General features: G+C 59.4%; 7 protein-coding genes across 7 annotated transcripts; 4 read left to right on the top strand and 3 right to left on the bottom strand.

The window, feature by feature from the left end:
- Positions 1–515: 515 nt before the first annotated feature.
- Positions 516–1,819, bottom strand: BXZ73DRAFT_51347 (ubiquitin-conjugating enzyme; the record flags this gene model as incomplete). The annotated part of the gene is made up of 7 exons (XM_048020610.1): positions 516–566; positions 632–693; positions 824–964; positions 1,277–1,340; positions 1,454–1,554; positions 1,630–1,656; positions 1,747–1,819. The coding sequence occupies 7 exons, from the start codon at positions 1,817–1,819 to the stop codon at positions 516–518; spliced, it is 519 nt and encodes a 172-aa protein (XP_047875013.1).
- A 1,432-nt stretch (positions 1,820–3,251) lies between these two features.
- On the bottom strand, positions 3,252–8,581 carry BXZ73DRAFT_91597 (beta and beta-prime subunits of DNA dependent RNA-polymerase; the record flags this gene model as incomplete). The annotated part of the gene is made up of 14 exons (XM_048026034.1): positions 3,252–3,299; positions 3,570–3,843; positions 4,176–4,300; positions 4,359–4,412; positions 4,476–4,549; positions 4,640–5,052; positions 5,133–5,212; positions 5,304–6,070; positions 6,134–6,615; positions 6,672–7,154; positions 7,564–7,988; positions 8,024–8,107; positions 8,163–8,242; positions 8,569–8,581. The coding sequence occupies 14 exons, from the start codon at positions 8,579–8,581 to the stop codon at positions 3,252–3,254; spliced, it is 3,402 nt and encodes a 1,133-aa protein (XP_047875012.1).
- Positions 8,582–8,756: 175 nt separating this feature from the next.
- On the top strand, positions 8,757–10,672 carry BXZ73DRAFT_91596 (Thioesterase/thiol ester dehydrase-isomerase; the record flags this gene model as incomplete). Its single annotated transcript, XM_048026033.1, has 9 exons — positions 8,757–8,778; positions 9,134–9,471; positions 9,520–9,609; positions 9,633–9,660; positions 9,716–9,827; positions 9,878–10,084; positions 10,141–10,163; positions 10,220–10,365; positions 10,463–10,672. The coding sequence occupies 9 exons, from the start codon at positions 8,757–8,759 to the stop codon at positions 10,670–10,672; spliced, it is 1,176 nt and encodes a 391-aa protein (XP_047875011.1).
- A 1,636-nt stretch (positions 10,673–12,308) lies between these two features.
- On the top strand, positions 12,309–13,267 carry BXZ73DRAFT_51363 (ubiquitin-conjugating enzyme; the record flags this gene model as incomplete). Its single annotated transcript, XM_048020616.1, has 8 exons — positions 12,309–12,399; positions 12,501–12,549; positions 12,612–12,629; positions 12,678–12,775; positions 12,830–12,864; positions 12,916–12,993; positions 13,049–13,145; positions 13,212–13,267. The coding sequence occupies 8 exons, from the start codon at positions 12,309–12,311 to the stop codon at positions 13,265–13,267; spliced, it is 522 nt and encodes a 173-aa protein (XP_047875010.1).
- A 1,569-nt stretch (positions 13,268–14,836) lies between these two features.
- BXZ73DRAFT_91594 (heat shock protein 70) lies at positions 14,837–17,170 on the top strand (the record flags this gene model as incomplete). Its single annotated transcript, XM_048026032.1, has 10 exons — positions 14,837–14,993; positions 15,052–15,172; positions 15,225–15,344; positions 15,388–15,469; positions 15,522–15,776; positions 15,830–15,973; positions 16,039–16,188; positions 16,214–16,443; positions 16,494–16,697; positions 16,753–17,170. The coding sequence occupies 10 exons, from the start codon at positions 14,837–14,839 to the stop codon at positions 17,168–17,170; spliced, it is 1,881 nt and encodes a 626-aa protein (XP_047875009.1).
- A 643-nt stretch (positions 17,171–17,813) lies between these two features.
- BXZ73DRAFT_91593 (acyl-CoA N-acyltransferase) lies at positions 17,814–18,710 on the bottom strand (the record flags this gene model as incomplete). Its single annotated transcript, XM_048026031.1, has 6 exons — positions 17,814–18,095; positions 18,174–18,229; positions 18,298–18,364; positions 18,388–18,426; positions 18,486–18,504; positions 18,586–18,710. 6 exons carry the CDS (start codon positions 18,708–18,710, stop codon positions 17,814–17,816), a joined length of 588 nt encoding a protein of 195 aa, XP_047875008.1.
- Positions 18,711–18,914: 204 nt separating this feature from the next.
- BXZ73DRAFT_104119 (nucleoporin Nup186/Nup192/Nup205) lies at positions 18,915–25,827 on the top strand (the record flags this gene model as incomplete). The annotated part of the gene is made up of 13 exons (XM_048015799.1): positions 18,915–19,086; positions 19,141–19,575; positions 19,634–20,121; positions 20,196–23,991; positions 24,048–24,212; positions 24,265–24,386; positions 24,434–24,583; positions 24,633–24,771; positions 24,821–24,997; positions 25,054–25,193; positions 25,246–25,369; positions 25,430–25,629; positions 25,684–25,827. The coding sequence occupies 13 exons, from the start codon at positions 18,915–18,917 to the stop codon at positions 25,825–25,827; spliced, it is 6,252 nt and encodes a 2,083-aa protein (XP_047875007.1).
- Positions 25,828–25,945: the final 118 nt, after the last annotated feature.

The following is a 25,945-nucleotide window of genomic DNA, read 5'->3' as shown; positions in this document are numbered from 1 at the left end:
CGGAGCCGGACGCCCGTCGCGAGCCGCCGCCCGAACCCTGGTCTGCGAACGACGGCCGCGAGGAGGTCCCAAACGCGCCACGCCGCCAAGCTTTCAAATTTCAGGCTCGAGCGAGTGAGTGACAGCAGACGTCGACCGCGGCGGCCCTCTTTTCGGTCCTTCGTGCGTCGTGGCCCCGCCCCTCGTCCCACCGTGCCACGTCCCGCCTCCACTGCTTCGCGAAGGGGGACGTCCAGGGGTTGCTTCCGGCTCGCTGCGCGTCCCCGCCACGCGTCAGCCCCGCCCCGCTCACGCGAGCACGCGTGGGATGTCCGCACGGGCAACGCCCCTGCGCAGGCGGACGACGCTCGACTTCGGCAGCCCACGTGCGCACGCAGCACTCGTCGTCGTTGTTACAGCTTGGTCGTCATTGGTGCCCCAGCACGGCGGTCGAGTAGCCCCTTCCGTTCCCTCCCGTCCCGCGACGCCCCCACCCCTCGAGATCCGATCGGAGCCCTAGGTACCGTGTTCAGAGTTCAGAGCCCGAGTTGCTCGCGGATCGACTCCTTCACGAGCCGCTCGTATTCCTGCCCGCAGACCGCAGACGTCAGCGTCCACAGCCTAGCGGGAAAAAAAAACAAGGGTTGCCCACCGCCCGGTTGTCGCGGTACAGCTTGCAGCAGTCGATGTTCGCCCCGCTTTCCAGGTTGGGTTCTGCGCGACACGATGCGAGCGAGCGAGCCGTCAGCGAACGGTCCGTTAGCTTCGGGACCCGCCGCCAGGGCTGCGCGCGTCGACGTGCGGTGCGGACCCGGCGAGACGATGCCGGACAGGAAGGACGGACCTGCGAGCATCGAGATCACGCTGAGGATGACCTTCTCCACGCTCTGCACCGGGCTCCAGCGCTCCGACGCCTGCTCGTACATCGTCGGGTCGTCTCCGGGCGTGTGCAGGATCGAGATGCACACCGTGCCGTCCGGGTAGACTGCACGCCCGTCGGTCGGTCGGTCGGTCAGGCGTCCCGGTGCGCGGTGGTGCAGGATGTTCGGCGGGCGGGGAGGGCGGCAAGAGGGGTAGATGAGTCAGTACGAGCGCGGGTGCGTTGACAGAGACGGGACTCGGAGGGAAAAACCCGGCTCCCGAGGCGCGAGGTCTTGGGCGGCACGTCCACGGCCTGCGCGTGCGGCCGCGGACGACCCGCCGCCTCCACCATCCCCACCCCCAGGGGCGACCGACGGCGGCTGAGTTTGCCTCCAGAACGCGAAGAAAGGGTGCGAGCAGGAACGGCACGACGTACTGTTGGGGTGGAACAGCGGCGGGTCGAACTTCATCTTGAACGGCGACAGGGGGTAGTCGGACGGCTGATGCGCGACGCCAGTCCCCACGCACGCACGGCGGGCGGTGCGCGACGGCGGGCGGAACGAGGCAGGGCGTGAGTGGCGGGACCACGGGCGCGGGCAGCGGGCGTACGTACGAACGTCAGCACGGCGGGGAAGACCCCGCCTTCGAACGGCGTGTCCTTCGGGCCCACGATCAGGGCCTCCCAGGTGAAGAAGTCGGACTCGGAGACAGGACCTGGCCGGTGGAACGCGACACAGGATCGGCCGGTCAACCACGCGCGTGCGGGGGACGGGTGGGGGAGGGACGCACCGGCCGTGAACATCCCATCGGGGGCGCCTTGTGGTTTCCGTCATCGGCAGAGAGCGCGTCCAGGGGGGGTGAGCTCGTGCCCGGCCGCTAGATGTATGCGCCGGACGGGGGACGAACCTTGGGAGGTGAGCTGCTTGTACTCCGTCATCAGTCGCCGGAGGGCGGTGGCATTAGAGGCTCGTGAGTTCATCGCGGTTGACGGATCTGGCGGTGGTGTGTGCAGTGTGCGGGTGGCCGGAGGTGGGGGAGGAGGGAAGGACGAGATGAGCGTCGAGGACAGCGACGGTGGCTTCGACCCCGCCGTTCAGCTTGGTCGCCGGCCCCACGCGCCGGAACGGCCGCCGGCCCGCTCTAGCCGCTGACTATGACGAGCTTATCCGAGCAACCGAGTTCGACTAGATCTGTGCCGCCCGCGGTTTCTTCTCGAACTGAACCCAAGCGTTGCACGAGCCGTTTGCAGTTCGAACCAGTCCTGCTTGTAAAACTGACGGAAATCTTCCGGCCTTAGGCTCTCTTACAATTTCAGGCAAAGCAGCGCTTCTGTCACACTAACCCGCGGCGATCCGCAGGCCAAGCCAAGTCGCGCGGACACCCCCGCCGACAACTTGGACGACTGAATGAACGAGCACACGGACGGCGCACGCAGCCGCCGACGCACGTCGGAGCGTGGCAGGTGGTTGAATGGCTCTTCCCTCCCGTCCGGCAGCAGCGGACGCACTAGGTCGCCCCGGCTCGAAGGCTCGGCCGCGAGGCTCAGCGAATTCGCTCTCCGCCCACCAAGTTTACTCGCACCACGCTGCCCGACCCGCCGCACACTTCCAGCCGTCGTGACGTGTGCGGGAGTCCGCTGCTGCGCCGTCTCCGCCAGGTCTCCGCCGAGGGTGCCCGCCCACCACTAGTCCGACGCTCGTTCCAGTGCACTTAGCACTTAAGTGCTCCCGCCAGAGATAACCACGCGCAGGTACACCGCCCGAGGCTCCCCCGGGGCGCCATGCACCGCACGCGATCTCGCCCTCTATGTCCGCCCCGCCTCCCGACGACGCCGAGGCTTGGTCATCGGCGAGCGACCGAGTACTGCGCCGAGGCATGCACGCCGTCCACGCAGCTGCATGTGCCCCGGAGCCCGCGAGAGTGCGCCGTGCGTCGAGCGTCGGCGCGAACGACGGCGCCCAGTACCATGGTCCACAGGTGTCAGGCACGCCGCACGCGCCCCGCGAGGGTGTCCGCTCAGAACGACCGGCCGCTTTGGCCACCTATGGAGCTATATCCCGGAGGGCGGGTCCAGGGTCCTCCGTCCGCGCGTCCTGCGAGCGTCCATCACCGTACGCACGATCGCGCCCTGAGGCCCGACGCCCGACGCCCGACGCCTGACGCCTGACACCTGAGCCCCATGCCCGAAGTCCCGACGTCTCTGCGAGGACCCTGCGCGGCGAGGATCAAACGTGGGCGCGCGACACCGGCGCGCCTGCGCACCGTCACGGGGCTGGGCGCAATTCATACGGCGGACAGGTGCGAGGTGCAGGCCTAGGTACAGAGATGCGATGCGCGGTCTTCGCGGTGGATCTGCGCGGAAAGGTACACGTGTGATACATACATACAACATCGGACATCGGGCTGCCCGATCACGCGTCGTCGAGCACGAGCCGGGGCACGACGTTCATCGCCATGAGCTAGAAGCCGTGCGAGATCGCGGGCGCGGCGGGACGAGGCGCGAATCGAGCGTGCGCAGTGCACCCGAGACGCGGCCCGGGGAAAGGCAAACGCCAAACCGCAGGGAAGCAGGGCAGGGAAGGGCAGGGAAGGGCAGGGCCGGGAGTGCAGGGCAGAAGGACCGGGCGAGGAAGCGCAGGGGCAGAAGATAGGAACGGAAGCCGCGTCAGCGAACCCGCACATGAAAGAAGCCGGCGGAGCGGGGGGCGGGGGCGGTGGACGCGACGCACCTCCTGGAAGAGCAGCTTCGCCGCGTACGGGATCGTGAGCTGCGCCATCTTCTTCGACGACTTGCAGTACGGGCACCAGCCGTTGTACCCGAGCAGCCCGCACGCCTCGCACGCGTCCACCTGGAACTGGTCCGAGGAGATCATCAGCCGCTCGAGCAGCAGCTGCGTCGCGCCGTAGCCGATCAGGCAGTCGCGCTCCATCTCCCCCAGTCGCAGCCCGCCTTCGCGCGAGCGGCCCTCGGTCGGCTGCCGCGTCAGCGTTGCGCGCGGACCCCTGATGATGGTATGAAAAATGACGGTGGGAAAGCGAGCGAAGGGATGGGAAGCGGAAGGAAGAGGCGGTCAGCGTGCGGTCAGAACAGGCGGATTACTCGAAAGTTTAATATCCGCCCAAGCGGGGCAGGGGAGCCCAGGGCGGGTGTAGCGAATGAGACGGACCTTGCGCGGGCGTGCATCTTGTCCATGACCATGTGTTCTGCGACGCATCGGTGTCATTATCTCACCGACCACGCGGTACCCGGTGATAGACTCACTAAGTTTCTGTGGAGGTGCGGCGGGAAGCAAGGCGGTCAGCTTCGCGCCGCAAAAAGGACTCGCCAAGCTTACTTGTAATATATGGGCCCGAAGTAGACGTACGCCTCGAGTGGTTCTCCGGTGATACCGCTCGTTAGCATATCCTTCCCTCCGTAGCTGAAGCCATTCTCGATCAGGATTCGAGACATGTCCTCCACCTGCGCGCCGTCAGCTCCAACCTCCGCGGGGCCGGGACGGACAAAGTTCGGATCCTACCTTGGAGCCCCCAAACGCTGTCCCGTATTGCAGTTTCCCTGCGAGAACACCCGCCTGCGCGTGGAGGTACGCGGGGTCAGCGGGCGGACGGCGGGGGAGGGGCGCAGGCACGCGTACCTTGCCCGCGAGCAGTTCGATCATCTTCCCGACCGTCATCCGTGAAGGGAACCCGTGGGGGTTCATGATCGTGTCTGGGGGAAGCCAGAAGAGAAGCGGAGTCAGCAGCCGCCGGGCAGGCGACAGACGCCATCGCGCAAGCGACGGGCGGGGGAGCGGCGCACCGGGACAGATCCCCTGGTCGTTGAACGGCATGTCCTCCTGGTTCACGATCAGGCCGCAGACACCCTTCTGCCCGTGCCGGGACGAGAACTTGTCGCCGAGCTCGGGCCGCCGCGTTTGGCGGATGAGCACCTTGATGAGCGTCTGGTCGTTCTCGGTGTCCGTGATCATCACCTTGTCTATCTGGCCCGCGACGGGCGACTTGTAGGTCATCGGCGCGTTCTTGTACGGCACCGTCGCGGCCTGGCCGGTGAACGAGTTGTCGTTCGCGTTCGTTGGCGTCTGCTTGTTGATGTACACGTCCCCGGGGTCGACGCGCTCGCCGACGCCCGCGAGCCCGTCCGCCTGGATGATGTCGTACTTCTTCTGCACCTGCCCGTTCTCGTCCACCGGCGCGTCCGCGAGGCGGTCGAACCTGTCCGCGCACGTCAGCTCCCCCGAAATTCGCGCGGGGGCTAGACGGGATCGGGCCAGCCCCCCTCGCTTGGCACTCACGTTCCGTTGGGATACTTGCGGATGAGCGTGGCGTTTTTGCGCAGGACCTGGCACCGGCCGTAACCCCGGTCGAGGCTCGCCTGCAGCGCGCGGACGGTGTGACGGGCACGCAATCAGCGCACGGACACTAACTTCGGACCTTGGGGAGCGTCGGATCGGGAGCTGACCGACCTTGTTTAGAATGAGCGCGTCTTCGATATCGTAGCCTGAATAGCTCATCACAGCCACGGTGGCGTTCTGTCCTGCCGGAAGCCGGTCGTAGCCAATGAGCTCGATGGTCTTTGACTTCACCATGGGCTGCTGTGGGTACACGGAGAGGTAGAGCAGAGTGTCGATCCGGTTCAGTTGGTTATAGCCGATCGCCCCGATCGCCTGCTTTCCCATGGCGCATTGGTAGGTGTTCCGTGGGGACTGGTTATGGTGAGGGTAGGGAATAAGGCCGGCGACTGCTCCTAGGAGGGTGAAGGGCTCGATCTCCAGGTGTGTGGTTCCAGGGACAATGTCCTTCTCGTAGAGGGCAATGTAGGAGTCGTTCTCCTCGTTGACATCGAGGTATTCCACGAGACCTTTCCGGAGGAAGTCGTCAAACGTCAGCTGGCCTGCCTTGAGTTGCTGTACATTATAACCGTGAGAAGTTACAGAGAAGGTTCGGGTGCAGGAACACGCACCGAGATATGGCGGACGTGACCATGGGCATGCCATTCTCACAATGATCATGGGCCGGCAGATACGCCCGCCGTCACTAGCGATGAGCACGGTTCGGTGGTGGTGATTGATGTACACGCTAACGAACTCGCTGAACCGTCCGGCCCGCCGCAGTCGTCGGAAATTGCCCACAAAGCGCGCAGGGTATCGGGTCAGGCCGATAATAGATCCGTTCACGTTCACGACAAACGTATGCGGACCATATATCTCGGCCCCAGTCGCTAAGCTGATGTCTGCGATAAAGAGGGGCGCTCAGCGAGACCGGCGGGACGCTAGAGGTACGCGGAGCGACGCACCCTCGACGCCTAGCATGAACGCTATCCTGATGATCGGTTCCTCGTCCACATCGGTCGTGATGTGCGTCATAAGAGCGAGGTTCTTGACCAGCCCGCAGGCCTCGCCCTCGGGCGTGTCGCTCGGGCAGAGCATGCCCCACTGACTCGGTTGCAGCGCACGCGGTCCACTGACCTTGCGCGTCTTCTCAAATTGCGACGAGATTCGGGTCATCATGCCGAGCGCAGAGATGAACGAGAGCCGGCTGAGGACGTGCGTGACGCCGGCACGGTCCATCTTGAACCGCTTCAGCGACCAATTCCCCGTCGAGATTGCTCGGACGAAGCCCGACGTGATGTGGTCCCCTTGAAACTGCATCGTGTTGAACGCGTCGAACTCGCTCGTCCTCGACGGCTTCTTCAGCACCTTGTCAATCGCGGCTTTGAGGTTTGTGTTGAATGTCTTGAACAGATCTTCAAACAGGAGCGCGAGAAGCTGTCCGGCGCTGCAATAGTAGAGTTAACGTTCGGGAGTACTGACGTGGTGGAGAGAAGGTCTCACAGCTCGAGCCGCTTGTTCCCCACGTAGTCCCGGTCGTCCACCATCTTTTCGTCGTCCATGGCCATGAGAACGCGCCTCGTCATCGTCGCGACGAACACGGCCTTGGGCCGGAAGTCGAGGCCATGGATGGGGACGTGGGCCAGGACGATGGTTGCAAGCGCCTCAAGGGCTTCTTCCCAGGCAGGGCGCCGCGGGCCAATCACCCGGCGGTTGACCTTCACTCGGGACCCAATCCACTCGAGGGCCTGGTGCCGCGTAAAAACTCCGAGCTTGGCGGCTTCTTCAAGGTTCGGGGAGAAGGAAGATTTGTATGCTTCGTGGTTGCCGGCTGTCAGGAGAAGGATTTCCTTGTCCGACTGAATCCCGAGTGCCTTGAGTGCGATGGCGATCGGAACATCCTCATGGATAGAGTTGTGCCGGAGGTATATCTTCCCCTTCTTCGTGGCGACATAGGTTTTTGATTTGAGGCCGCCGTGGGTTGATCTGGCAAACTGGGGTCAGTGAATTCTGACGTTCCTGAGACCAATTATAGAGCTAAAGGAAAGTATGGCTTCGTGCGCTCCGAAGAGTGAATATGGCCGGTAGCCAAGCCTCCCGACCCGCGCCGCCCCTCGGCGACCCCGCCAAGCATCGCAGCCCCACGTTGATGACTGAGGACGGGGGCGCTCCCTGGAGTCGGAGACGACCCAGGTGAAGATGCACGTCGTGCAGCCGTTCCGTGCGCCGCCAACTAGCCCCGGATGGGCAACGCGGACGTCGGCGAGACCCATGACCTCGAGGCGGCCACGGTTCAGACTAATGACATCTCTCTTGAATGCTGAGCGAAAACAGCGAAGATGATAGGACGGTGCGAATGCCCAATGGGCGTGCCAAGCAATAAATAAAAACTCACGATGTACAGGACGCCTGAACGATTCCTTTCGTGGTATCGATCTCCACGATGATACGGTTCTTGCTCAGCTGTTCTTGGACAAGGATGACCTTCTCCGTGCCCTTGACGATGAAGTAACCTCCGGGATCCAGCGGACATTCCGTCATGCGCGCTAGCTGCGCCTCACTGCGTCCTGCGAGCACGCATTTGCTACTCCGGAGCATGATTGGCAGGCGTCCGATGTTGACATTGGCTCGACGAACGACAGTCTTCCCGCGCGTGTACTGAATGGTGACGAGAATGGGCGCACCGTACGTCGTGTCGCGGAGTCGGCATTCGTGCGGGGTGACACTCTTGTCGATCGCGTCTGCGTCGGTCCTGTCCGGGAAGCCGACAACGATGTCGGTGTACTTGAGCCAGAAGCGTGGGTCGACGTCCGACGTGACCTTGTTGTTGCCTTCAAGATGTTCTTGATGTCGACGTCGACGAAGTAGTTGAAGGAGTCTATGTGCTGCTTGACTAGCCCCTTCACCTTCAGGAAGGCCGGCAGCAGGAGCCACTTGTCCTGTGCGGCCGTGCCAATAAGCTCGCGACATGAAAAGACGCACTCACAAGCGTACCTCTACGCTTTTGATCGGATCCGTCAGCCCCAGCCCTCTCCAATTTGTCTGCGCTGCCCTCGCCCATTCTTCTCCGTCTTCTTCATGGTGCGCCATGGAGGATATCTCCGCGCGAGTAGCTGCTCGCTTCCCTTTCGTCCGCCACGCGCGTGGACGCGGCTTGGATATTTGCGTCTCGTTCAGTCTAGGATTGTTACAGGCGTTTTGCGAAGCGTTACAACATTCAAAGCGTGTAGAGTCGGAGGGCCAGAGCAGGAAGATGAAAGTCGGAGCCAAGCTCTGAGTGACCCTAACGCGAGGTTAAGGTTCCGAAGCTTCGCAGTAATGGCGTCTATTCACCTCCCTCCCTTCAAGTTCGTTCAATGATGTCGTGGCGCATTTTTGCACAATGCACAACGCCAGAAACGATTCAGCGCCATCTAGGTTTCGTTGCCACCGAAATCCGTTTCTGTTTCGGACGAGCCCCGCCGGTTTTGTCGGACGAAGGAACACTCGAGGTCCGAGTCGTCCTCGGGCCGATCAGCCGCCTGCACTTGTCGCGGCGTCAAAGGAGTGTAGCAACCTTCCTCTCCAACATCCAACACCTTCACCGCCATGCTCTCTGCTGTGACCCAAAGCGGGAAAATCGCAGCGCGGTGCCTGCGAGAGCTCAGAAAATCGCGCCGCAATTGCGCGGATTCACTTTCAACACCATCCAAAGGTCGAATACGGCGGACGTCACCCTGCACCGTTCTACCGAACTTGGCGCCGTCGAAGAAACTCAGGATATCGCCACCATGGACAGGCTTCTGCGAGTGCAACGTGAGTCTGTGCTCAGTCACAGCCTCTCACTATCACACAGGCTTACCACATTGATAGGAGAACGCTCAAACCCTGCTCATAACTCGTACGCGCGTTTCGGTAGTGCGCACTCTGGATGCCTCATCATTGACTCTGAATAATTGATAGGATCGTTCCTGTCCGCTCGAAAGGACTGTGGTCCGACGCTCTGAGCCAGCTTTCTATTCCAGAAGCCGAAGCTTCTGGGCAAACTGGATCGGCAGCAGCAGCCCAGCCCTCCAACCCTGGCGATCCCGCTCCACGGCGCATGCAGGACTCTTATTGCGAGATTATACTACCCTTTGCATCCTCGCCTGAGCTTCTCGAAAAGTACACCAATGCGACGGGTGGAATCCGCACCGGGCTCCTCATGGAGCACCTCGACTCCCTCGCGGGGAGCATTGCTTACAAGCATATGCTTGGCCCCGAAGTCAAGGAGCTCCCGTCCAACGCAGGCTTTTACATCGTCACTGCATCTGTGGATCGGTGTGTATATGTCATTTGATGGTTGCGTGTGACGCTAATCGACACTGCACAGTTGGATATGCTCGCAACGCTGTACCCAGTACGCGACATGCGACTGAGCGGACAGGTCATCCATACAGGACGAAGTTCCATGGAAGTCGCAGTACGCATGGAAGCTATCGCAAGGATGGGACAGAAACAACGGTTATGGTCGGTGAGTGTAGTCCAATTCATTCGATGAATCAACGCACTCATGCAAAGTTCCACAGGTCGGTTCTGCATGGTTGCAAGAGACAGCAAGACGCAAAAAGCAAAACTTGTAAATTCTCTGACTCTCGAGACAAGTGAGGACTGCACGCTGTTCAACATGGGGGAGAGTGAGTTGAACTCAGCTGGCTGCATCAATGGAGGCGATCGCTGAAACCGAGCAGTCCACAGAATAAACGACAGTCTATGGCCGTCCACTCTCTCGACCGCGTGCCGCCCACGTCCTGGGAGTCCGAAAATCTGCATTCGCTGTATCTGAAGTACGGCTCGCACACGTCTGCACCTTCGCTCCAGCACAAAGACAAGGACACTGTATGGATGGGCGACACTCGCCTAGAGAAGACAATGGTGATGTTCCCTCAAGAGAGAAAGTGAGTTCCTAATCAGTGTCCCTATGGTTTCATTTCATAACTAAACGCTATCATAGCGTACACAAGAAAATCTTCGGAGGTCAGCCGCATGGAATCTGTATAACTTGTGTTATCATCTGACATCTACTCCATCAGGCTATCTCATGCGCCTGGCGTACGAGCTAGGATTTGCGAACTCGTGCCTTTTCACTCGAGGACACGTCACCTTCCTCTCCCTGGACGGCATCGCGTTCGCGCGCCCCGTCCCAATCGGCTCCCTCCTGTGTCTAACCTCCAACATCGTCCACTCCACCTCCTCCGACCTCTACCCGCGCTCGTAGTACGTTCTATATGCTCTTTTCGTGTTCCTCCGATTCTTTTGATGATTGGTGTATCTAGCATGTCTGTGTGCATGCCGACGTCGTCAACCTCGCAACAGGCACCGAGCAGCGTACAAACGACTTCCGCTTCACTTGGTGCCGAGAGAGCGGGCCCGCACTCAACCGCATCGTCGTGCCCAAGACATACGGCGAAGCCATGCAATGGATCGAGGGCCGCCGGGCGCTGGAGATGGGCTCGGAGATACGCAAGCTTCGCAAACGCACCTAGCTGTTCCCGGAGGCCCTTGCTTTGGTCCCTGGCGCATTCAGCAGCATTCAGTAGGTCTGAGGGCCCCCCAGATGTGTCAACTCGTGTCAGTGGCGTATAGCCAGCGTTGCGATGGCAGCTGTAACTTGGAGTTCAGTACGGTCCGACTCAGTTCATGTGCATGATATCTATACAGAGCACGCCCTAATTTGTTCTTCCATTCCGTACCTCCCAGAATGCCGTTCAGCAATGGCGGCCGCCTCGCCGGGTCGGGCTAGTGAGAAACGAACAGAAGGACGCCACATCCAGCATCTCGCTAGTGTCTGGCGAATTGTCACTGACTGCCGCTCACCAAACTTCGGCCGACACTCTGTCGCATGCGTCCGCAATCACTCTCCGCCACTTCCCGCCCACGACCAGACCCATGAGACACTCCGCTCCAAATTCCGAGACAATTCGCCAGGATAATACGCGTGGATCCCGATGGTAGCTTGTGGGTGCCATCCCGTCCGCCCTGAAACGGCTCCCTGACACAGCGTGCCCGTCCAGCTGTGCAGATGGCGGGAAGATGATGTTGACTCCGCAGATCTGAGGTGCATTCCGCCCGCGCCTGAACACGAGCGGTGCCGGCAGCTTCGCTGTCCAGCTCGCTCTATCGCCGTGAAATGGAATGTTGTCCGCCGGTTCTCTTCATGTCAAGAGCCTGGACACCGAACAGATCGGTTTGTCGCCGGCCTGCGACGCTAAACAGGGTCCTGCGCGCCCGGAGGATCTGACAGGGTCGCGCTCGCGCGGTGTCCGTGCGGAGGTATGCCCGATTGGCGGCCGCCTTGAACAACGGACGTGTGATGTAGTCCGTCCGTGCTTCGTCGGCCCTGCACGGTTGCTCGACGCCCATCTTTGACGGAAACGCACCTGGCGGTCGTTGCAGAGGCTGAAGGGTAAAATTTGCGTTGAGAGGGGGAAATAAAGCGCTGTAGTTTCCTGATCGTTCGGGAATGTTGTAGCCCCGCATATATATCTGCCAACCCCTTGAGCACGACGGGAATTTGGACACGAGATTGCCTTTATTATTTGTATGTCAGCCCAGTGGCGTTTTTGTTTTAGACAGTCCGTGAACTGGATATGGACTAAATGAGTTGAGCAGAAGTGGTTGTCGATGGAAGACTCACGCCGGTGCTCGCTTGTCAATTCAAGCCAGTTTTTGGGAAAGAAGCGGTCAGCTGAGGGAATCATGGTTTCACAGCAACATGGGATATGTATCGCAGCTACCCGTGGGTTGGATAAACGATCTTCGTCCACGCGGCGCCTGCAGTCAATTCAATCTATTGCGCACGGTGAGTGACGAGTCACAAATGAAACTTCAGTGCTTGGAGAGATGCCGTCCATTTAACCAAGCCTTTTAATACCATTCATTACTGACATGAAGAGTCGGTCATGCACACCGTGAACCGAGATGATGAGGTTGCAAGAGACTTTGTTGACGGGAAAGAGAGCGCAAGAAAGGGCAGATAGCCGCCCACTCATTGTCTATATCACTTACCTAAGCGATCCTCAAGTCAAATGAGCGTCTCCACGGCCCTACTCCGCCCTGCATCGATCCTCCACACTCCCGCACACCCTTGCACTTGCACGCCTCCCACCCGCCTCCACCACTATGTCTCATACCAGTGTTGCTTCAAACACGCTTCTTCTCCGTCGTCAGCTCGCGGAGCTCACCAAGCATCCTGTCGACGGCTTCTCTGCAGGTGCGCCTCCCGCATCGTCAGGAGCCCGCCCCTCTTGCTCACTGCGCCATGCGTGTTCTATATGCTGCTGTTTCCCGGATCCTGGTGACTGAAAATGCCAGGCCTCGTGGATGACACCAACCTGTATGAGTGGGAGGTCATGATCATCGGGTACGTCTCGTGCTTGCCTTAGGGCGGCCTGCACTGATCCAAATGATTGCGGCGCGTTACAGGCCGCCGGACACCATGTAGTGAGTACATGGTAGCGTGATACCGCGAGACTATCCTCACTTGCTCAGCGAGGGCGGGTTCTTCAAGGCTCGCTTGACCTTCCCCGAGGACTTTCCTCTGAACCCACCCAAGATGCGCTTCATTACCCCGATGTGGCATCCGAACAGTTCGTCTTCTTCTCATCCTTGTTTACCACCTGGTCTTTACTAGGCTTTCAAAGTTTACGCGGATGGTGTCGTTTGCATCTCTATACTTGTGAGTGACTGTACCTCTCCGCGCACAATGCGAGTACTGAACGTTTTCAAGCATCCTCCTGGCGAGGACCAGTATGGTTACGAGGATTCGGGCGAGCGTTGGCTTCCGGTGCACACCGTGGAGTCCATTGTGAGCTCATTCACACTTGCTTTTCAACCTCGGTGACCAAAACTATGATCTCTAGCTGCTGAGTGTGATCTCTCTACTCTCATCCGACACGCCGAATTTGGACAGTCCGGCAAATGTGGACGCTGCCAAAGAGGTCAGGACTAACTTTGATGGTGCGTACAAGTCATCCACAGCACCATTTCCGGCGCTTATACGTATTGTTCGTGTTTGCTATGCAGCATACAAGAAGAAGGTCCGACGTCTGGTGCGTCGTAGCGCGGAGGCTTTCGACTAGGCACCTCCTCCCGTTTCCCTCTATTGTCGTTTTATCTGGCCTCTACCCCCACGCCGCCGAACCATTAATGTCGGTCCACGTTACTCGAATATGAACTCCGATGTCCTGTGATCCATACATCTTCCCCTCACATTCCTGGCTCATCCAGCTCTCCCGTGCTTTGTCGCCATTAGCACCTCTGACGGCTCCGCTTCTCATCCCTCGTCCCTTTCTATCGCGTAAATATCCGCTTCCCCGGTTCGGACTCCCTTTCTAATCCCCTCCCTGCGTTCCGCCTCGCAATGTTTTCCGTCAAGAATGTCTGTATCGAGATATAGCAACCCGCCTGTTCCCATAGTCGTCTCTATCGCTATCGCCCATCCTACCCCATCCTTGCTGGCGTGCAGCTCCAGTCGCTGAGGTGTCCTATCCTGGAGTGATCTGAGTTCATTACGGCCTCGTGCGTCTCTCATCGAGATCTCCACTTTTGCGCGTGCATCTAACAAGGGAATCCAGGTCGTACCTTGAGCGGTACACAGCACCAAGGGTGCCACTGTCGTCGCGGCGGTGCCCCGCCACGTCGTGCGTGCGTGTATCTATCGCTAGCCACCAATTCGATACCCTTCTTACTGCACCATGTGCGCAGTGAGACTCGTTGCTCTGGAGGTTCGGAAGGTCATCGCGACGTTTTGACAGGCCTTGAAGGCATCTTTGGACAAGAAACGTATGCCATGAAATTCTCAAAATTTCGTCAACTTGGCGTCCATTGTGATGGCTGTCGCTGAGGTATTCATTTAATCGAGCGACAAGCTATAGTGGACATTTGCTAATCCGTTTTCCATCCTCACCATACTTGCTCTTCACGAATCGCTCGTGCGAAAGGAAGACATCTCGGGAAAGGCGCTGGAGTGGGCTCGGCACTTGCAATTCTTTGACATCATCGACGGGCTGTATGATTATGTTCAGCCACATACGAGTTTGAGTCGCTGTTTGATGTGGCCGCAATGCACCTCCACGAAGCAACAGCGCTCTGAGAGGGCTTGAAACACGCTTTCGGGCTGTGACTGTCCTGTCAGCGCGAAGTCAGTGTTGATGAAACTGCTTGTATGATGACGCGGACGTCCGTGAGTCGCTCGACGAGCAAAGGCGAACCTCCAATCCACATGACCATGGACGTGACCCGCGAAAGGCCAATAGGTGTCGTGTCGTATGCTCGCGCATCTTGTCGGAGAAAAAAGAACGACGGGACTCATGCTGGAGAATTCTCCGAACCGTGCTCAACATCACAGGACAGCGCCTCCGCGCGCGACGTGGCACACATTTGAGCTGCAACGCAACACGGACCCCGACAGACCCCCGCATATGGCCGGCGGTTCTCGATTTTTCGGCGCGCTTTCTCGGCGCTTTGCCACGTGTGCTGCCCGTCGTCCCCTCCCGACCAGGCGCCCGGCGTGAACCCGGACGGAGGAGTGCACGGGGGACTGCGCGGGGCGGAGGTGTTGACGTGGCGGCACGTATTCGCGCAGATATATAGCGCGCTTCGGCTTTGCGCTGTTGGCAAGCACCTCTCTTTCTCTCTCCCTTCTCATCATGTCCCTTCCACGTCGACCGACGCGGACGCAGTCGCGCAGACTGTTGTCCTCCATGTCCCTTCTCTTCCTCGCCTTCCTCGCCATCATTCTTTTGTGCCCGGTTTCCGTAAGTGCCGATGAGGACAAGGCCAAGTACGGCCCGGTTATTGGTATCGGTAAGTTATCCCGCTTGATGGCGACGCAACCCTCCGCTGACCGACCGGTGGCGCGCAGATTTGGGAACGACCTACTCTTGCGTCGGTGTTCAGCGCGGCGGACGGGTGGAGATTATCGCCAACGACCAGGGTCACCGTATTACGCCTTCATGGGTTTCTTTCACGGAGGAGGAGCGACTGTGAGTAATAATTGACCGTCACACACGAGCATATACTCATCGTCCCTTGCAGTGTCGGAGACAGCGCGAAGAACGCGTTCCACTCGAACCCGGAGAACACCGTTTTCGACGCGAAGCGTCTTATTGGCCGCAAGTACGATGAGCCCGACGTCCAGCGTGACATGAAGCACTGGTAAGTTTTTTCATCGTACGTGGACCTCCCTCCGCTAACGCAGTCTCTGTCAGGCCGTTCAAGATCACACCAAGAGCGGGAAGCCGAATGTCCAGGTCAAGTTCAAGGGCGAGCTCCGCGAATTCGTGAGTAGTCCTGCATTTCCAGTTGTTGCGTTATCCTCAGCCCCGTCCCCAGAGCCCCGAGGAGATTTCTGCCATGGTCCTGGGCAAGATGAAGGAGACTGCCGAGGCCTACCTTGGTCAGACCGTCACCCACGCGGTTGTCACGGTTCCTGCCTACTTCAACGACGCCCAGCGTCAGGCAACCAAGGACGCTGGCACCATCGCCGGCCTCCAGGTTCTCCGTATCATCAACGAGCCCACCGCTGCCGCCATCGCCTACGGTCTCGACAAGAAGGGCGGCGAGTCTCAAATCATCGTCTACGATCTGGTGGTGGAACCTTCGATGTGTCCCTTCTCTCCATCGACGACGGCGTTTTTGAGGTGCTGGCTACTGCTGGTGACACCCACCTTGGCGGTGAGGACTTCGACAACCGGGTCATCGACTTCCTCGTGAAGCAGTACAAGAAGAAGACTGGTACCGATGTCACGGGCAACCTCCGCGCGCTCGGCAAGCTGAAGCGCGAGGTCGAGAAGGCCAAGCGGACGCTCTCTAGCCAGCAGTCGACCCGGATCGAGATCGAGTCTTTGAGAACGGCAACGACTTCTCGGAGACCCTCACCCGCGCCAAGTTCGAGGAGCTCAACATGGACCTTTTCCGCAAGACCATGAAGCCCGTCGAGCAGGTACTCAAGGACGCCAACCTCAAGAAGGAGGACATCGACGAGGTCGTCCTTGTCGGGGTTCGACTCGTATCCCCAAGGTCAGCAGCTCCTTAAGGAGTACTTCGGCAAGGAGCCCTCGAAGGGTATCAACCCCGACGAGGCCGTCGCGTACGGTGCCGCTGTCCAGGGTGGTATCCTCGCCGGTGACGAGTCGCTCGGTGACGTCGTCCTCGTCGATGTCAACGCCCTCACTCTCGGTATCGAGACTACCGGTGGTGTCATGACCAAGATCATCCCCCGCAACACCGTCATCCCTACTCGCAAGAGCCAGATGTGAGCCCTTCTTCGCTTATGTGTGCCCTTCGCGCTGACGGCGTTTCCAGCTTCTCCACTGCTGCCGACAACCAGCAGACCGTTCTGATCCAGGTCTTCGAGGGTGAACGTACCCTGACGAAGGACAACAACATCCTTGGCAAGTTCGAGCTCACCGGCATCCCCCCGTCTCCCCGCGGTGTCCCTCAGATTGAGGTTACTTTCGAGGTCGACGCCAACGGTATCATGAAGATCTCCGCCGCCGACAAGGGAACGTGAGTAGATTGTCTACTCTGCGTTGTGATACCGCGTTTGACGCCCCATTCACAGTGGCAAGTCGGAGTCAATCACCATTAAGAACGAGAAGGGTCGCCTGTCGCCCGAGGAGATCGAGCGCATGGTCAAGGAGGCTGAGGAGTTTGCCGCGGACGACGAGGCCCAGCGGAAGCGCATCGAGGCGCTCAACCACCTGTCGTCGTTCGTGTACGGTCTTAAGACGCAGCTCGCCGACGACGAGGGGCTCGGTGGCAAGCTTGACGACGACGACAAGAAGGCAATCCTCGCCTCGATCAAGGAGACGACGGAGTGGATCGACGAGAACGGGCAGACGGCGACCGCGGACGACCTCGAGGAGAAGCTCGCGGAGGTGCAGAGCGTCGTGAACCCGATCACGAGCAAGCTCTACTCCAGCGGCGGCGCGGGTGGGGCTGACGATGACGAGTTCGACCGCTCACACGACGAGCTGTGAGAGGCCATGACGACGCATTGGATGGGACTGATTATTACCTCGCCCCAAAATAATTATTGTACTGCCTTGTCATAGCATACTCCGCAATAGACTTAGGCCTCACGACACGCGAATATCTTGTGTGCTGTTCTGTTTCTCGCCACATGAAGCGTTCTGGAGATCTGCGACGCGCGTGGTCGTGATTCTGGGCGCTGCACGTCCTATGCCATGTGACCGCGCTCGCACTGGCATGAGGAATTGGACCCAATTCCGAATCGACCACCTGCAACGTTCTCATTCTTGGAGATCCGCGCGCATTGCATGGGTGAGAATGGCCGGATTCATGAAGGAACGTGCGCGGGCGACGACGGTACGTAGTATTCACAGCAAGCGAAAGAGGGGAGCGTGAATATATTAGGGTCCTGGTGATATTGCGATTATAAGGCAGACCTGAAGGTGAAGGCGTGCTAGAGATACACCATTGATACAGGAGGAGAGGGGAACGGAAATCCGATAAAATGGTTGTACAACAGGTGCGATCCAAACGGCCCAAGAAGGGAGACGAAGGGGATTGGAGAACGAACGAGCGGTCGTACGACGGCTGCCGGCGACAAGGGAAGGGCCGGGCGCGGGAGCCAGACGGAGCGCGGGCGGGCGCACGGGCTCACCGTGACGACACCTCGTCGTCGCTGTCGTACGAGAGCGCGTCGATAGCGATCATGCGCGCGGGCGCGAGGAAGCGGAGCGGGAGCGCACGGGGTGGCCCGCCGTCCTCGGACGAGTCGTCGCTGTCCGCGCCGCCGCTCTCGGGCGGCACGACGAGCACGAGGCGGAAGGCGTCCTTGCCGTTGAGGTAGAAGCGGAAGAGACGCTTTTCGCGCATGAACCCGAGAGACTCGTACAGCGACAGTGCCGCGGCGTTGTCGAACTCGGTCTCGAGCACGACCTGCGGGCGAACGAAGGGCGGGGCGTGTCAGCAGCGCACGGACGGGGGAGGGACGGGTACGTGGGGTTGGTACGGCACCTCTTCGACCCCGTGCTTCTTCATAATATCAATGCTACGACGAACGAGCGTGCTTGCTGGGAGAAGGATTATAACGTGGTGAGAACCGACCTATCTCCGAGCACGGGGATGGAGGGGTACTCACCGATACCACGCTTGCGCCAGTTCTTGTGGACGCTGAGCATGGCGATGTAGCCCTGTTCGCAACATCTCTATGCATGCTTTGCTTGCAAACGACGACACCCACCGGGTCAGACGACTGACTCGGGTAAGCCTATGAGCAGGAACAGCGGGAGGTCAGTATCTCGTTCATGGACGACGGTGCCCGCTTACAAGGAAGGCCAGATGTGGCCTGCATGTATGCCAAAGAGACAAAGAGGAGGCGGAGGAGGTCAGAAAGACAGTCACACGACAGATGCGGATGTGGGCGCACCATTGTTGCAGGAAGTACCGATAGGTGTAGATGACATACGGCTCGCTCAGTTCATGCTGAACGAGTGCCATGATATGAGGTAATTCAGACTCGCCGCTGTACTGTCGGTATACAATGGCGTCCATAGCAAAGCGAGCAATAATGGGGGGGAAGCGGCGCAGTTAGCGGGGTGGACGGGCGCGCGGCGAAGTGGGTGGGAGGAAGCAAGGCGAGGCCGCAGCGTGTCCCCAGGCGGCGCGTCTCCATACGCGCGGACGCGTGCGTGCCACAGCACGCGAAGCCGGCAGCGCGCTCCGGCCACCATCCTTGTTCTCCTCCTCCCTCCTCTCATGGCCTCCGTTTCGCGGCTACGGGCCGCGCTCGCGTCTGTGACGAGCAGTCAAGGCCTCCCCAATGGCGAACAGGAGTTCTTCGAGGAGCTCATGGCTCACCGGCAGTCCCTGATTGAGCTCTGTGTCGTCGGTCCGCGAAAACCTGAGGAGCAACGCGAGCTGGACTCAGGTCAGTACCTTCCAAATTTTCCCATTTATACGCGTCCCGATATTCCCGCAACAGGGAAAATCACGATAAACGGCCGTACGGTGGCTGTCAACGTAGACTTCGCCAAGCAGGCCGTGTTCATCTCCCAACAACTCGACTGCTCGGAGCGCTATGTCGCGAGCCTGCTCCAGGACGTCATGCACGCCAACCCAAATCTCAATCAGGTGCAACTCATTGAGGCGACGATCATGGAATACCACAAACGGCGTAGGGAGACGGCGGACTGTCTGGGCACCATCCTTCAAGCCGCAGAACGCGCGGAAACCGCGGACGCAACAACATTGTACCAGCGAATAGACATATTTGTCCGACAACAGCTCCTTCAGCCAGGAGGCGGGCTTTCGCTGGCGATGAAGGTCTTCCAGGAGATTCACAGCACCGGGAACGCCTTGAACAAGGCCCAGGTGGCGCGACAGAACGCGAAGAGCGACACCGTCCCTCCCAGTCAACGTGAGTCGATCTTCAGACCGTAGTGTCATTGCTCTCAACCCATGCCATGTTCTTGAAGCGAACGCGGGTCTCGGTGCGGACGTCCTCAATGCCCGGTGCGACTCGCTCAAGCACGAACGACGCGCCCTCGCGATCGTCCTCTTCTTGCTTGCGCGTATGGGGCATCTCGCCGCGAGTGAAATCCCAAAACTCGTCGAATGGCTCAACGCAAACCCGCGTCATGCGATGACCTTCTACGTTCTCCCCACTGTGTTGACCGCCTTCGACATGGTGGACCCAAATTCCGCCGGTGGCGCCGCGCGTAAGCTGCTTCTGAAGGACAAAACGCTCATGGATGGGATGAAGCGGCTGTTGGACGTCAAGAAGGAGTGGTCGGAACCTGGGCTCAAGGCAAGCATTCTCCTCAAATGGGCGCTGTTCCTCACCGCGGCACGCCGCGCAGACCCGGCTCTTGAGAACACTGATGGGTTCAAGTCCGACGACCTGGAGACGCATATATGGAACGCAGTGCAAGGCGACTGCTTCTCGTATCTCGCACGTATACTTGTCCTGTTCCTCCGGCGAGAGCAAGACCAGTCATGACCTCCTTCATCTCGTCGGCATTGGTCCTCTCGGAGCAGGACCTTCAGATGGAGCTGCCCCAAGACGACTTCAAGCCTGTTCTCCTCGACGCATGCGAGGAGCTTGTGCGCTCTCTTATCACCCAAGCTTCTTCCGAGCTCAGGAAGATCAAGCAGCGGCAGGAAGACCTACTCGCCGGCGCACGAGCGGACCGGTCAAGAATGTACCGTTCGACCACCCCTGGTCTCTCGCGCACAGAAGGGGATAGCAAACCTGCAGTATCTCCACGAAGCGACTTGGCCATGCTATTCTCCTTCATCGGCCTCCTGTACACAACACTCACCCCGGAGAAGGGACTACATTTCTGGGGAGCAGGAACCGTGGTCCCCGGGCAACGATCGTCATATCGCGAGTACGTCGAGTTGTCGTCGGGGAAGCTCTCCGCCTTCCTGCAATGGTCAATCTGGTCGACTCAAGCCCGCGACATCGACATGACAATGGCTCTCTTCGACATGCTCTCTGGACTTGCCACCGGCCAGCAGTGCAGCGAGTTGACCTACAACCATCTGGCGCGAGGGGCCGGTGACAGCCCCAGCGGCCCAGTCGCCTCAACCTCTACAGCAGCGCCTGTCTCTTGGACGTCGATATTCGGTCTTCTCGAGTCTTGGGCGTTGTCGGCTGCGCCCCAGCGACCCAACGCGCCTCCCAATCAGAGTTTCGCAGGGGCTCAGCAAGGGTTTGGTGCCACGCAGCACTGGCAATCGCAAGGACCTTCTCACAAGTCACAGCAGTTGCAGCTTTCCGCGCAAGACGTCCTGCTCGCGCAGTCTTTCCTCCGCCTCCTTTCCATTGTCGTCACCTACTGCATCCCCGCCCGCGCCAACCTCAGCCAGCACAGTCGCTACCGCGTCATCCCCACGATGGTGTCTCTCATCCCTCTCGGGCTTCCTCTCGAGCTGAAAGGCGCTGTCTTTGACACGCTCGCTGCGTTCTGCGCTCCGGGCGGATCCCACGTTGGCGTAGAGATCTGCAGGAGTGTCTGGCTACTCATGGAGAGATTGGAGGTTATCAACGTTCGCCTCGCACACGGCCCAGGAGCAGGACTTCCCGTCGGACGAGGCGTGGAGGTGGAACTCGAAGAAGTGGAGTCTGTCTACAAGCAGTACCCTTGCACCATTCCTTTCCTCAACCTCCTCGCCACCCTCATCCACACTCCGAAACGCATCCCCCTCCGCGAACGAGTGGCCGACCCTCCCTCCACAAACACCATCCCGGAATCGATGGGCGCGCCGTACAGAACTCCGGGCATTGGTCCATTCGTGGACTTCGTTGTCGACAACGTATTCGCACGGATACCTGCCAGGGAGTATCTTCGTCTGTCTGACAGATGGCGTATGAATGACCTGTGCCTCTGCTTTATCGAGCGCTGTCTTGCCAGCTTCGACCTTGAGTCTCTTGTTACTGGTATCGAGGAGCTCCAGCCCACCAAGGAAGCCGTTGTCCAACTTGCTATCCACCCTGGGTTTGAGACGATGCGCCGCATGCTCATCTCATCCCCGCTTCAAGTCGCGATCATCTCGTATTTGGCCGAAGGACTCGACGGCTTCGACAAGGGTCTCGCTCAGGAGGAGCCCTACTACCGGACGACGATTATCCGTGTCTTGAGGATTGTTCATCGGGTTCTCGAGATTCAAGACATCTTCCTTGACATCTTCCTGCCCCTTCTCTCCGAGCTCAACGAGCCCACTTTGGTTGGCGACATTCCGCCTGTCTCGTTCTTCATCAAGCTCGACCAGGCGCTCTCCTTCACTCCCGACTACATCCCTGCACTCGCCGCCTACATCACCTACTCCAACTACCCCGAACTGCAGCTCCTCTCCGTAAAGATCCTGACAATGCTCGCGTCATCTGCCACTCCTTCGCAACTCGCTGTGTTCATTGATCGCAGCAGCGAATCGCTTCGCATCCTTGAAGGTTATCTTCGGATTCTCGACAACAACGTGTCCGAGGACGTCGAAGTGGCAGAGGAGAATGCAGAGGAAACCACTGGCGCTGGTGCCGCAGATCCGGAGGGAGTGTCCGATGTCCTGGTACAAGCCATACGGCTGGCTGTTCTTGACCTCCTCATCCAGAACACGAACCCATCCCGGTCTTTCCCCAATATTGCCCATTTTTTGCTCTTCGGAAACGCCTCGTCAACCAGCCAGATCGAAGACCCGAACGCGCTCCAGGGACGACGCGCATGCGTGCACTCCATTCTCGATCTCCTCAACTTTGGTGTCCGTCGGTTAGGAGAACGCGACCAAGAGAACGTTCTCGGGCCACCTCTATTCCTCACCCTCCCGGCCTTCGCCGAGCGTTGCTACCACATCATCTACAACTTATGCCAGCACAAGCTGACATCGGAGTCGACCATGCGGTACCTGCGCACGAGGGAGCGCTTTTTCGCGCGTCACCTGGCAGCAATACCATTCAAGGTCCCTTCGAGCGAACAGCAACCCTTCATTGAGGTGGTGTACAACGATGGCACGCGGCTGGCAACAACCATTGCAACTATGGCTTCATTCCTCAAGCTTCGGTCGTGGATTCTGGACCTCGTCGCGTTGGACCTACATGTATCCACCAGTCGGACGGCGCACAAGAACGTCAATGATTTGCTGGAGCTCATGTTCGGGACCGAGGAGGACTCCATGGACGCGGGTGCTGAATGGGAGGTGGATGTCTTCAGGCCCTTCCGCGAAGTCGGCCAGTCTCATCTCCGCATGATTGAACTAGTGCAGTCCCTCGACTTCGACTGGTCGGACAGCCTGATCGTTCAGCCCCAGGAGCTCACCTTACTTGGCACCCTCAACCTGCAAACATGTCTCCGAGTAGACGAGTCTGGTTGCGAGGTTATCGATCGCACTGCACTCCTATCCCTCCTCACTCTCGCCAAGCGAACCCTTCACCAGCAAGGCCATGTCACCTTCCAAGCACATGTGGAAGCTCTCGAAGCCGAAGGCAACTACATCCTCGAAAGCTGCGCTATCGAGAACCACAGGCGGAAAGTTCGGCACGCGGTCGCAACATCCTACGAGTCGTGGCGGCGTCTGCTCGACATGGCGCTCACTAAGTGCTTCGACCGCCTCCCCTTCGACCGGCGCGAGAACATGCTCTTCGACCTCCTCCACGTCCTCCCCAACCTCCTCCGCTCACAGAACGTTGTGGAGTCCACCGCCATACTCCTCGCCGAGACCATTCTCACCACGATCACGAAGCTTCGGGAAGACCGTCGACAGCAGGTCCTCATGCAGGCCGCAGCCGGCGACGTCGACGCGGGCGCACTGCCCGCGGAACGTCTCTCCATCCTTCTCCGGAGCATGCTCGACTGCATCACGGACCACAACCGCATCGAGTTGGTCCGGGGAAACCTGTACGCCGCGGTCGTGAACTACATCCACCTCATCATCCACGCCGAGGCCGCGGATAAGCCTGAGGAGAGCAACGGCTTCCACGATCTTGGGTCGTCGGTCATGTCCCCGACCGAGCTCGCGTTCAGCGACAGCTCCATGCAAGCATCGTCGATGCAGCTCGGACGACCGTCGGGCCGCGCTTCGCTCACCGCGACGAGCCTCGGAATCCTCAAGCCTGCGACGGAGCGCCTTGTCGCCATCGTTGCCCGCGACGCTATCGACGGCACGGAGGTGTGGAAGACGGTCGCGTTCATGCTCCTCGATTCCCTCGTCCGATTGTCAAAGTGGGAGAAGCACCCGACGTCGCTTACTTCTCTCGCGCGGCACGGGTTTCTGGGCGGGTTCGTGCGGGGTCTCAAGGAGGCGGACTTGCAGCTGCAGAATGTGCTGAAGCCAGAGCCTGGTACATTCGTCCTGCCATAGTCGACAAATGCATATCTAATATCACCTTCTGCGCAGATGATCTCAACTCCCTGTACATATACGAGTCGAAGATGTCCCTTCTCGTTAGGATGGCACAGACAAGACAAGGGGCCGAACGACTTCTGGAGGCGCGCGTCCTGCCCATCCTTGCAGACTGCGAGTATCTGGACACCCGACCAGAGACCGATCAGGCTTTCCTTGGTGGGTACAGCCAATGTTCTTATACGAGACTGAATGCTTACATTTATTGCAGACAGGGACGGATTCCTGCCTTCGGCAGTGCAGCGCTATCACCAGCTCTTCCTACCAGCGCTTCAGCTTGCTGCCGGCATGCTTGTGACGCTAGGCGAGAGGCATACTACAGCAGCGAACCAGGTAAGATGGCTCATATATTTCCTGGTGTGTTTTCTGACTGTTCGTAGGCTCTGCAATTCCTATCGATGCATCGAGACACCGCCGTCCTCCTGCTCAAGAACGACGCCGACGAGCTCTCTCTGTCAGTAATCGAGGAGCTGCGTTTGTTGGTGTTGTTGTGCAGCAATGTTGTCCACTTGGTTCCAAGGGCGGAGCTTGTGAGTTCTCCCGAAACGCCTGACCGCGACACTATCTGATTTCTTGTAGCTTTCCAGTTCAGGGTTTGGCACATTGCATGGTGCAATCATGGCTCTCGCGGCGACCTGCATGACAGACTCTTACTGGTCTGAACGAGTGAAACCTCAGACCGACGCCGAAATCGTGGACGCCCAGACACAATCACACGGTATGTCTCGCACCATTGTGATTTGAGTCATTGCTTACCCGCTGTCCAGAAGGTGGCCCGGAGTCAAAATTCCGTGCGGCATTATCAGTGAAGGAAATCAAGCTGAAACATACACTGATCTCGTACGCGTGCACCGCCAGTGGCTGCTCCGAGACAGACTTCACCCTCATCCTATCCCCATCGTTCACGACACCAAAACAGGAGCAACGTCCAGTTCGCTTTGTCGGTTTGTTACTCTCTTTGTACTACTCTCACTACTTCGCAGCTGACGCTCCACCGCAGCCACCGTTCCTACAGTGGGTGACGCCGTCGACTTCATCGGGGACATGTGCAGCGACCTGTCTGGTGTCCTCCTTCGGATTGCCGACCTCTCTGCTGAGCTCGCGTCGCCAGACGCCATTCGGGTAGATAACATCCATGATGTAAGTCGTTGTGCCATTCCCCGATCCGCTGAGGTCTGACCCCCCGCTTCAGGTCGTACACGTCTCCGACGCATCCCTGCTCGACAACCTCGACATGCGCCAGCGCCAGAACATCGTCGCCCGCGAGCTCGTGCAGTGGCGCACCCGCGCGAAGAGGCGCGCGCAGACCATTCTCGGTCCGTCATCTCTCTGCCCTTGTGCGCCTGGCCGTTCGCTCCTCTGACGCCTCCCCATAGACTCGATCGAGATGCTCACGCTGCTCGTCTGGCGCCACCTCGGCTTCTACCTCGACGGCAAGCACGTTGACAATCCCGACCTGAAGGGCGCCCTCGCACACACGCTCCGCCTCGCGTCCGCGCCGCCGCCGGACGTGCTCCGCGCCGACGCCGAACGCAAGCTCGCGCCCATGCTGGAAGCCCTCACTGCGCTTGACCTCGTGAGTCGCCTTCCTTCATTCCCTCGCGTGCTGTGATTTTGACGTTGCCTGCAGAACGAGTACACGCTCGGCCCCGAGTGGCGCTCATACGAGTCGTACAGGACACTCATCGTCCAGCGGCTCGCGGACCTCGCGGGGCTCGAACCAATGGAGGAGGAGCGGATGCCACAGAAAAGCACGATGATGCTCGATTACTGAGGTCTGCGGTCGCAGCCGCAGCCGACCCACAGTGACCCGGACCGAGGGCGCATAGTGCAGAGTGCATGGTGCATGTGAATATGCTTTGTTTATGTTTTGTCTGTTTTGAACGTTCGCA

This window comes from Epithele typhae, assembly GCF_022376455.1.
Source record: "Epithele typhae strain CBS 203.58 chromosome Unknown BXZ73scaffold_48, whole genome shotgun sequence".
Classification (NCBI taxonomy): domain Eukaryota; kingdom Fungi; phylum Basidiomycota; class Agaricomycetes; order Polyporales; family Epitheliaceae; genus Epithele; species Epithele typhae.
The sequence above is the reverse complement of the archived record's forward strand: the minus strand, read 5'-3'. Positions and strand labels throughout refer to the sequence as shown.